The sequence below is a fragment of the Petaurus breviceps genome, unplaced genomic scaffold (assembly GCF_028583685.1).
Source record: "Petaurus breviceps papuanus isolate PSGF00001 unplaced genomic scaffold, PetGlider_PUasm1.0 220, whole genome shotgun sequence".
Classification (NCBI taxonomy): Eukaryota; Metazoa; Chordata; class Mammalia; order Diprotodontia; family Petauridae; genus Petaurus; species Petaurus breviceps.
Genome location: NW_027185876.1, coordinates 20,291,105 through 20,303,295, shown reverse-complemented (window position 1 = coordinate 20,303,295; position 12,191 = coordinate 20,291,105). Strand labels below are relative to the sequence as shown.

The following is a 12,191-nucleotide window of genomic DNA, read 5'->3' as shown; positions in this document are numbered from 1 at the left end:
ATAAGCTTTCCCTCTTTGTACAAGTACTCCTCCTGTGTCCTATCTCTGTCATTAATAAGAACTAATTTCTGCACTAGGACCCATTTGAAACATGTATACTCAAGTTGTATGTACACATGTACAAAACAACTCTTCCTCTCCCCTCAAAGAAGTAGGTGGCAAAATGACAAAGGGCACACTATCCTTGGGGGTGAAAGCAAGGATACAACATTCCTTTTTCAAATTAGATACTGAATGAGAGGGAAGAAAACTTACACAAGGTTCCAGTGAAGTGAAGTGAAAATAGGGGTTATGATTCCAGTAGGCCAAGTCTGTGATTGGATACCATTTCTGAAAGATTAGGTCTTTCCTTACCGTCTTAGTAGGTTTATCAACAGAAGCATGGCTGATTTGTCTCAAATTCAGAAGTAACATGAGATTCTAAAAAGGGTTGGGATCATACAGGTACCTTTATAAGTTTGTTTTAAATAAGCAAATTAGGATTATAAGGCAGAAGTTGAAAGATTTAACAACAATCTGAGTACAAGACAGTCTGGAAAAGAAGGTATGCTTGCATTGCATTATTTTGTAGAAGGACTAGGGCACATTTTAAGGGGCATTTTGTTCTATCACAAAATTATTAATGAAAAGTAAACTGAATGCTGTTAAAGTAAGGTTTTAAGTGTTGTTAGAGTAAACTGATGATGACACAAAATGACAGTGATTGAGGATAACTATCGCTCTATATGCCCACAATGACAAACACAGTTCCCCCCAAACCCAAATAATTAGAAAGAATCACAGAATCTCAGAGGTGGAAGGAAGTTCTGATCTCTTCTAGTCCAAACTGTATCTGAACAAGAATCTCTTCTATAACACTGACCAAAAATGGTTATCTAGTCTCTGCTAAAAATCAATAGCAATGAAGAATTCATAATTCCCCGGGGCATCCCATTTCACTTTTAATAACTGCTAGGAATTTTCTTGCATCCAACTGCAATCTGTCTCTGCAATTTCTGATAGCTCTAAGTTCTGCCCTATTCATCTCCAAATTCTGCTCATAATATTTAAGATAACTCAGTACAGCTAAGAGTTTTTTACATGCAAAATATCTGGCATAACAGGGCTTATTATATTTAAATGACAAATTTCTTCCTTGGTCCGATATAATACAAAAGCTAAACTTGAAGACATTTTTCTTACCTGTACTGGCATCCCCACTTTCCATTGATGGTTTACTCGTTTCTGACGGATTGTTCATTCTTGAGTCTGCATTAAAACAGAGAATGCAGTTAAAGGAAGGAAAGAAATAAGCATTTATTAAACACCTACTACTTGACAGGAACTGTGCTAAATCCTTTTTACAAATAGTACAATTATATTACCTTATATAGTACAAATATATTACCTGGAAGGTGGGTACTGTTATTATTCCTATTTTACAATTGAGGAAACTGAGGCAAATAAGTTAAGTGATTTATTGAAGGTCACAGAGTTAGTGTTTATGGCTGAATTTGAACTCAGGTTCTCCTGACTCCAGACCCAGAGTACAATCTACATGATCCCCAAAGAGGATACCTCTCCACCTCTTCCCTTTTAGCCTCCTTTTGTGTATAAACTTTGAGGACAGGGGCTATCTTTCCTTTTCTTATTTGTATCCCTAGCACTTAGCACAGTGCCTGACACACAAAAGGCACTAAAGAAAAGTGTTGTGTTGTATAGAGAAAGTCAACTAAATACACAGTGATGTTAGGGATAAAAATTGTTCATTTACTTAATAAGGAAAATAATTTATAATAAATAATAGAAAGTAACTCCTGTGCTAGTCCTCACCTTTCATAAATAAGAAATTGATATATTAAAACGATGTTAGACAAAGGGGTCAAGAGAAATCTAACACATAAATAGAAGTCAAATGTCTACTGGGAAGCATGAGAAACGACATGTGAGAGAAATAAGTTGTCTATTATGAATCATGAAATTTTATTAATTAAAAGAAATAAACTTCTGGTGAAAACTGAGTACTTCACAAGTAAATGATGTTACCAGTACAGACTGACTGACTGTTCACCAGTAGAGAAGTGTATCAGTTTGTCCTTCACAGCCCTCCCTCACTTAAATCCAATTCACTTGCAAGTCATGGTGTCACCTTCCTGATGTCATGGTCCTCTTTGAGAAAGAACAAACAACAACAAGTACATCAGTAAATCTCTGAATGAGATAGGATATTAACTTAACCTAACATAGAAAATTAAGGCCAGTATTCTAACTTTGGTATAACAAAATATTGTTTAAGAGTCAGAATGAATAGTCATTTACACTAATCTTAAAAGAAAGATAAATGTAAAGGAACCATTTCAGATGATAATCTTTCCTTTTGTTTTCAAAAGAAGTGTCAAATTAAACAAATACCACTGTTTTTAAGTGAAAGATTTTCACTTGTTTGACTCAGATCATTTCAACAATGAAAAACAAGTGAACATAGCTATATGTGTTGATTTGCAAAGATAACAAAATACTGTTATATATAGTAATTATGTTGCATTATGTTGCATTCTAGTAACTAATTTAGTAATTAATGAATTTTAGATAAACCCATTGATTTGGGTATATTTCTTTGTGCTTTAAAAAAAATTAATGTTGTTCCAAACGATTGTTTTAAGAAATAAAAGAGGGAATAGGACTATTGCAATACAGTATGAGAATATTCTCCTACTCATTATCTTTGAAAGTGTCATGAAGCAAATATATCAAAAAAGAATACCTTTATACGTACTGGAAATCCAGCATACTCATTCTCAAACAAGTTGCTTTTTTCCTACTGGGAAAAACTAGTTAGTGATTATCAACAGACAGTGCTACTGATTTTGATTTTGTGAAAACAGAAACTTTAAGTCTTTTTGATCTATTTGCCAAAACTTGCAACTAGAAAATCAAATCCATCAATACTTACTGGGTGCCTAGTACCTATGAGGTGCTGTGTATGACAGGTAATGAAAATTTAATTATGGCAGCAAAGCACAGGGAAAGTGTCTTGGGATTTCATTAAGGACACATTAGTTTGAATTCCCAAATCTGGGATTTAGTATTTATATGATCTGAGGCAAGTTCCTTCACTTCTCTGGACATCAGTTTCCTCAGCTGTAAAATAAGACTAAATGCTCTGTTAAGTCCTTTCCAGATCTAATTCTAGTATTGTGATATATCTGTTTCCAGTTGCTGGGCCATCTAACCTTCATCCCTATTATCATGAAAGTTTTAAGTCCCAGCTTCATGGGTGAGAATTGCAAAGATTTTTCAAAAATAAACTCCATTTCCAAGTAATTTTTTTTAACCAGTGCTTTCTGTGACACAGGTTATCATTTGTACATACAAACAAGTCCATAGCATCTTTCTCTTCAAAATTCAAAGGGCTCTTGGCCAGTTGGAAGGGATGGCTTTCCATCCCTCAAGTCACTTTCAGACATTAAGACAAAATCTAATCAGAAAATGACCCCAAATGTTATCTGAAAACATGAAGTGCTAGGATTGAAAGCAGCAGGTGCTTGAGTCTATGACCAAAATCTAGCTTTCTGTATGACTTAACTAAAGTTTTATGAGACAATGTAGAAAAACATAAATGCAAAAGGAAGTATAGACAGGTATTACTCAATGTCATGTAGAGAATAAATTAGGAAGAATAATTGGAAAGATGATAACTAGCATTAAGACTTGAAAAGAGTTCAAACAAAAAAAGACTTCTCAAGTAGGAGTAGAATGATCGGGGCAACCAATGAGCCTGAATTAGGAAGCAGTAGTATCTAAATATGAACTATAAAATACCTTTCTAGGTAACCTTAAATAAATGCCTTAATCTTCAATTTATGTTATAGATAGCCAATAGGGATCTTCTGAAAATATCCTACTATGTTTTCAAGAGTTTCATAATCATCACATTAAATCATTTCACTAGGATTTGGAAACCCAAGAGGGAGGGTGTACAGGTAGGAAAGAAGTATTGGGAAATTCTGATTAATTTAATTTTTCTGGTTTACTGAGAATCATGCAGAAAAGCCTTTTGGTTTCAGTCTAAATTATATTATTTTTAATTTCTACATAAATACAATGCTTTCTTTGATGGTTAAGGATCTTATAGGGCCTCTAAAACATTGTTCTAAGCCCAATTTCTCACTGTGGAAAGCTGAAAATAGAGAATCAAAGAATTCAAAATGATATAGGTAATAGTGTTGAAGGTTTACCATGTCTAAGGCGTACCCTAAAAGTTGTTGTTTTTAATAAATATCTCATATGAACTTGTTTCTTCTTAAATTCCTCTTTTTCCTCAGAGGAAAGGGAGATTTCTAGGTAAGTTGAATTCCAGATATTAGAGGGTCTTATTATGCAATTTTATTAGCATGTCAGATTTATGAAGTGATTCTTTTTTAAAAGCACTAAAATGAGTTTTTTTTCTAACCATCTTTACATTACTTTGAGGAGGAGACATAAATAATGAGGAAACAGACGAATAAAAGTTAAGGTACTTGATATAGACATTAATCACAACCAGGATCTCTGAAGTTCCTTCCAGCTTCTGATCCCTAATAAATGCTACTAGACTGATCCTAAAAACTTTAGGTCCTATAAGTCTATGATGCTAAATCACACTATCCTTAAGATAGGTTTCCAGCACCTCAACAACAGTTTTCTCTGTTAATATGAAAATGACCATATATCTAAGAACCAAAGGGTCCTGGGTATCCACTTTAAAATATTGGCTACTGAAGAGGGTTCAAATGTGCAAAGCTAAAACCCCAAAAGAAATGTTTCAGCTTTTTGCAATATAAATTGCATTTTGCAGACCCTAAAAATAAGGCTTCAAAGGTCTCAAAAAATATAAGTAATTTTCAAGGAAAGATGTGTAATTACTTGATACAAAGGAAAGCAAACACAAGCTAAATTTTTTTTTAAAGTTCAGCCTGCATTGTAGCATCAGGAGAAATAACTATCCACTTTATTTTTTACTCTTATGTACATCATATTTGGAAAATGTTTATGACTGTCTACAAGAGACATGCTAACTTAAGACTTCAAGTTTCCATGGTAAGTCAGTTTCAGAAAAAAAAAAAATCACAAAGCAAAAATCTCATCCCAAATGCAAGATATTTGCTGAAAATGTGTTCTGAACCAAAAAAAAAAGAGAGTAGCAGGGAGACACTAACTACAGATATGTGTGAGTTTTAGCTTTGCAAAAGCTTTCCTTCCCCTCCTTTAACTCTCCCCACCTCAAGTAGTTGCATATGTGATTAAGCATTTATGCATAAGTTACCCCCCCTCCATTTCCATATTAAGCTTATAAAAAAAGAAGTGAGTGGGTACCCACCTAGAACATAGTCACTGCAGTCCAGCATTGCTCAGAAATCCTCTACAGGTTAGAAAGTCCAAAGGAAGAGAGAAAAAGCAAGGAGGTTGGGGAAAGGAATGGTGTCTCACAAATCTATACTACAGCTCTAAAACAGAATGAGAAAGGGATGGGGGTTAGGGGTGGATAGGGGACAGGGAGAAGCAAAATACAACTTCTTCAGTTACACCATAGCAATCTTCAACTGAATAAGGAAACTTCAGTTGCTCTGGGGAGTTTTAGGCTCTCCTACTAGCTAGGACTGACATTGTCAAGGCAACTGAAGCATGAAAAGTTCCCCTTTTTGTAATAAAATAGAAACAAAGATTGCAGCTGGCAGTTTCCATAATGAAGCTTAATCAGTATGCGCATGATTAGGGCCTTATGCAAATCTCCTCTCGTTAGCACAGCAGCCAGCACTTTGAAGTCCAGGAACAATTCATTTGCAGAGTACACTGAAAGCACTCCCTGCATAATTTAAATCATCACATAAATATTTATCAGCTCATTTGCATATTAATTGGCAGTGCATGAAGGGAAAAATTATCTCTAGAGTGCCAGCATAATAATTAGGAGAACAAAATGAGATTTCTTCCAATGGCTTGGCTTTTCAGACCTACCTCAGCACAGTACCAAGGGGAGAAGGAGGGAAAAAAGACAGAATTCTGTTAAAATGCCACTGAAATGACACGTACAAATTAGAAACAACTCTACAGACTTAAGCACCTTTAATCTTATTCCTGCTGGCAACAATGACTTCAATAATAAAAGGGATTTGCCAAAAGCTTTCTACACAGTCCAAATAATCCCAAGGAAACAATTAGCAAGGTAGATGCAGAACCACAGGCTGTCGGGATGTCAGGATGGTACTAACCTATCTCTATGGAGTTTCCTAAATGTTAACATGAACTGTCAGGAGAGGGTCCCACTTAGAATCAGGGTAACATTAGGAACCTGGAAGCAGATCAGGTCCCATAAAAACTGTCTATGAGCTCCTGGCAATTTGTTATCTGTTAATCTCTTCATACTACCAGGTTAACAGCAAGGGATTAATAAGCAATTGCTATTATTCAGTATCTTAAAAAAAATAAATCCCTAATGGTATGTAAACCAGAGTAGAAAACAGTATGATAGTTAAGACCCTGGCAAACAGTAAAAAATCAAGAAATGCCAATTGCAGAGCTATCTAACATTTTCTGATCAATCTCATCCAAAGGACATGTATTTATATGAAAACACTTGACTAGGTCACACTAATTTTGAGTGAATTTAAAAGCCACAACTCCAAAACATAATTGTTTAGGCATTGTCGATGCCAAAGAGATTCTTTACATCTTCACCTGTAACTCTGAAAGAAAAAAAGCCAATGATCTTTATGAAAACTGGTTTCAGATATAATCAAAATATTTACCATAGGGTACCTCACTTTCTCTGTCACCAAGGAGAATTTTTATTACAACTAAAATAAAAAAATGTTCCAGAAACCAAAATTGTCTTTCACTTTTCATACTCCTTACACAAAGATGCATTAATTCTTAAGAAAGGCAAAAGAATAACATTTATGTAGCATTTTAAGACTGACAGTGTTTTGCATATATAACAAGGTCACTTCCATTGTACACAGATTCAATTAAGTGTACAGATAAACAACCCATGGAAATGTACTCGCATAATAATAAAATATAATTTACTATATGTCATGGAAACCAAGAATTTCAGCTTGATATGAGTGACTTTTACAAGCATACTTATGCCAAAGTACCATTTAACAATAAGAAATGGTCAATTGCATTTCTAAACTAGATGTCTATGATCTTTCTACAACATATCAATCCTTTACTCAAAATTATTTAACGTGAATCAATAAATGTTTACTGAGCACCTAAAGTATATTCTGCTAGCCAGTACAGGTATGGAAATAGTAAAATGCAGGATCTCTTGTCCACAAGAACCTTATAGTGTGGCTAAGGAGAAAAAAATATATGATATTGCAAATAAGATGGCATATAACTATAAAAGAGTATGTTACAGATTATAAATGTTATCTCTGTATTCAGAGAAGAAAGATCAAGAACTGGAGTAGTAAGAGATGTTTTTTATAATACAAAGACAACTTCAGGAATAATTTAAATAGTTAGAGGGATATGTGTGTACACACATATTTGCCTGCCCCATATGTCTCTCAGGGGGTCTGGGGGGTGGGAAGAAACAGAGTTGTAAATAGGCATGGGAAGTAGGAAGAACTTGGCCCTACCCTGAATATGGTAAGTGACTGAGGGAAAAGGAAGTAAAAGTAGAAAATTGAAAATAAGGAATGTTTGGAGGAATGGGAAGAGAAGGAGAAAATGACAAAAGCCTTACCATGATTAAATTATTGTTTCTCCCATACAATTATTGATTTTATTTAATATTGCCTTTTCAAAATCTCAAGTGCTTTAGAGATATTTTACATACACTAGGTGGTTAATTTTATAATTAAGCTCAATGTCCCCCCAAAGAAAAGTCAATCAATAAACATTAAGTGCCTACTATGTGCCGCCCACTCACTGTGCTAAGTGCTGGGGACACAAAGAAAAGTAACAGTGAGGAAAAGGAACTTGTGTAAGATTCTCATCAATTCTGTGGCAACAGAACCCAAGTCCCCTAATTTCTAAGTTGTGTCTTGTCTACATCAGTGGTTTTTCTACGTCCTGGATAATACCAAGATTCCATAAGGAATGAAAGGTTTCTTGGGGAAAGGAGACAGGTCTTTTGGCATGGCTTCCTGAATTTCCCAAGTTATCAGGACATAATGGAGAGTGTCCTGGTTGGTTAGGTAGGAATGAGAAGAAAAGGAAGTAGAACTATAACCAGGGCACTACTTAAAATGGCCCGAACAAAGCGGGAAGACTAACTCATAAAAACAACTTTGCATGTGATTTCAGTCTTCTTTTATTTGCACAAAGTCTCTCAGAAGTAACTTTGGATCTTCTACTTCAACTCTTAAAGGATCCTCTAAAACTTTAAGGAGATACCCTCTACAGAGGCACACAGCGAATCACATTTAATTTTGTCTCTAAGAGTTGCAGATGCTGATGAACTCAGTTCACCAATGTACAAAATCTCTCCAAAAATTCAGGCTGGTGTCCAAATTTAATAATCCATCACCAGGGTCCATGCTTAGTCTATCTTGCTTACAAGAATTTATCTGAATTTACATTCTTCTGAGAGTCCTCTCCATGCCCTAATGAGACATCACAGCAGAGCTCTAGTAGGATATGAGGACTTTGTTAAGAAAGTTTTCCATCATATTTAATTCAATTCAAAACCATGTATTAAGAACTTACTGGGTATAAGATAAGAAGTCACCGCCCTCAAGGAGTTTCATTCTATTTGGGGTTGGAATAATATGTACATAGATAAATAGAAAGTAATTTTGAGGATGAGGAAAGTACAAACAACTAGGGCTCTGGGAAAGACCTCATGGAAAAGGTAGCATCTAAGCAGAACTTGGAAAGGACTGGTTTCCAAGAAGCAGAGAAGGGGAGCGAAGCATTCCAGGCCTGAGGAATTCCCTGTTCAATGTCATGCACGAGGAACAGAAAGGTCATTTTGGGTGGAAGGCAGAGTATGTATGAGGAATTAATTTGAAATCAGTATGGAAAGAAAAGTTGGAGCTAAGACTATGAAAGGAAATAGGCAATTGTATTTTACCCTAGAGGTGACAGAGAGACACTGAAGCTTCCTCAGACAGAGTATGGCATGGTTAGACCCGTTTTAGAAATATCAATTTAGCAGCAGAGTTGAAGGCAATTTAGAGAGGGAAGAGATTGGAGGCAAGATAAAGAAATTCTTGCAATGACCCAGGTCCCAAGGAGCCTTCTTTCTTCCCCAGGAAGCTGACTCTGCTACCATGTTCCAGGAGCCTTTTCAAGCTGTAAGTTCTTTCACATTCTGTAGGGCCCCTCTTCCCCTTTCAACTATCTTTTAGTGTGTCGTCTTCTACCATTAAAATGTGAGGTCTTCTAGAGCAGGGATTGTCTTTCTTTTTAACTTGTCTTTGTATCCTATGCACTTAGCACAATTCCTGGTACTTAGAGTGATTAATAAATGCACCTGGACTTGAATCAAGTGAGTGACTGTGTAAGTAAAGAGAAGGGGACAAATGCAAGACATGTTGTACAGTAGAATAGATTAGAACACATGTGGCCTTGAGGTCCCAGGCTCTCTCCTCCCCTACCCCACCATTAGAACTTCCAATGATTGGGGCGGCCAGGTAAAACAGTGAGTAAGAGCACCAGCTCCAGTGCCAGGATGACCTGGAGATCGAATCTGGGCTCAGACACTTAGCACCCACCCAGAAACACCTGGCCGTGTAACCTCGAGCAAGTTACTTATCCTCAATTGCTTAGGGGCGGCCAGGTGGCTAAGCAAGTAAGAGCACCGGCTCCAGTGTTGGGATGACCTGGAGATCGAATCCCGGGCTCAGACACTCAGCACCACACCCAGAAATAACTGGCTGTGTAACCTTGAGCAAGTTTCTTAACCCCAATTGCTTAAAAAAAAGAAAAAAAAAAGAACTTCCAATGATCAAATTTAGGGGATGAGGGAGAATGAAGACTTGATGACTCTGAGCATCAACCTGAACCAAGATGTCTAGAAGTACACTGATAGCCTTGAGAGAAACAGGGAAATAAGGAAAAGGGAAGGGTTTAAAGGTAAAGACAATAAGTTCAATTTTGGACATACTGAATTTGGGATGCAAACTGATACAGTTAAGTGTGGGTAGATAGAAAATCAGGCCACCTTTCACAAAAGTTTGCCCATTTTGGCCTTGGACCCCATAATGGAGGAAACTCTTGCTACTCTTCATTTCAGCAGAATGTTGTTAAATTCTGGATGAGGAAAATTTTTTTCTTCTGTCCTGATCACATTTGTACTATTAGTACTGTTCCAACACACTTTACATTGAATTGGCACTGGTGATTTCATTGATCATAAGATCATAAAATTTAGAGCTAGAAGGGACAGTTGAGGCAAACAGATTCAATCCACTAAGTTTACAGATGAATCTAAGGCCTAAAATCACACCAAGGCAGGATTTGAACCCAAGAATACCTAACTCCACAAGTCCAAGCTCAAATAGCCTAGATACTTAACAAGTTCTATGATCTTATTTCCGTGAAACACTTCACTACCTGTAGAAAAATCTTCCAAGTTACACTTGATCAATCAAGCAAGCATTTTATTAGCACCTACTATGCGCCAGTCAACAAGCATATGAAGTGTTTGCTATGTGCCACACACTGTGCTAGGGGCTGGGAATACAAATACAAGTAGAAACAGTTCCTATGCTCAAGAAGCTGACATCTAAGTGGGGGAAAATATATAAAAGGAAGCTGAAAGGGGAGAAATTATGATGGAGAAGTTCAGAGTGAGGCCAGGTGACTGATGGAAGAGATGGCTGGCCTGAGTAGCCTCCTTAAATGCAGGTTCTATGAAGGAGGGGATATAGGGGCAGAGGGTACAAGTGTCATGCATTGTGCTAAACACTGAGGATACAAAGACAAAAAGCAAACCTGACCTCAAGGATATTATTTTCTTTTTTTATATTTAGGTTATTCTTGTTTATTTCTTTTTAAAATGAGGTGGGTTTTTTTTTTACTGATATTTTGTTTCTTATATCACCATAATATCTCATGTATCCTTCCATCTCTCCCCTCTAGAGAGCCATCCCATATGACAAAATATTTTAGAGAGGAAAAAGGACATCTGCACAAATGATGAAAAAAATCTGAAAACAGATGCAATGTGTATGCAGTACCTATGGTCTTTCCACCTCCACAACGGGGTGGGAGGTGGGGAGGAATCTTCTCATATCCCTTCATTTAGTTTTGTTTCATTTACCATTTTACTTTTTGGTGTATTGTCCCCCCTTTCCATTTATATTGTTTTAGTTACTGTGCACATTGTTTTCACTTAACTTCACTCTGTATCAGTTCACATAGATTTTTTTTTCATGCTTCTCTGTATTAAACATAACACATATAATTTCTTACAGCACAGTAAATATTCCATTATATTCATGCACCCCAATTTGTTTAGCCATTCCCAACTAATGGGCATCTACTCTGTTTCTAATTCTTAGCTATCACAAAAAAGGCTGCAATAAATATTTTAGAGCACATGGGGAATTTCCCCCCTATATCAATGGCTTCCTTGCAATATAAACTCAGCAACAGGGTCTAATTCAAAGAGTATGAACATTTTATCACATTATTTGCATAATTCCAAATTGCTTTCCAAAGTGGCCATACCATTTCACAGAACCACCAACAATGTATTAATGTGTCTATCTTTCCACAAACCCTAACAATGACTATTGCCATTCTGGGGGGTCTTTTCATTTACTTCAAATTTAAAAAAAAATTATTTAAAGTTTTGAATTCCAAATTCTTCTCCTTCCTCATTCCTTCTCTCCTTCCCCTCTCTCCCCCTGAGACTATAAGCAATCACATATAGGTTATAAATGGGCAATTGTGTAAAACATTTCCATTTTAGTCATTTTGTACAAGACCTGAATAAAAGGAAAAAAAATGAAAGAAAGTGAAAAAAAAGGCACTCTCTAGTTTGTATTCAACCAATATCAGCTTTTCCTCTGGAGGTGGATAGTATGCTTCATCGTTAATTCTTTGGGATTATCTTGGATCATTATATTGCTGAGAATAGTTAAATCATCTGCAGTTCTTCATTGAACAATACTGCTGTTGCTGTGTACAATGTTCTCCTGGTTCTCTTCACTTCACTATACATTAGTTCATGTAAGTCTTTCCAGGTTTTTCTGAAGTCTGTCTGC

At 36.1% G+C, this 12,191-nt stretch overlaps 1 protein-coding gene across 7 annotated transcripts in view; it reads right to left on the bottom strand.

Moving 5' to 3' along the window:
* The window catches only part of POU2F1 (POU class 2 homeobox 1), a 251,536-nt gene that overhangs the window by 137,659 nt on the left and 101,686 nt on the right, over window positions 1–12,191 (bottom strand). For 6 of the 7 annotated variants that reach the window (XM_069094708.1, XM_069094705.1, XM_069094703.1 and 3 more), the window contains one exon: window positions 1,183–1,248. In XM_069094708.1, the coding sequence (XP_068950809.1) occupies window positions 1,183–1,240 (58 nt within the window). In that variant the 5' untranslated portion in view covers window positions 1,241–1,248. Of the gene's footprint in view, window positions 1–1,182; window positions 1,249–5,338; window positions 5,592–12,191 lie in introns of those variants that run through there. The other variant, XM_069094704.1, reaches the window with a different exon arrangement.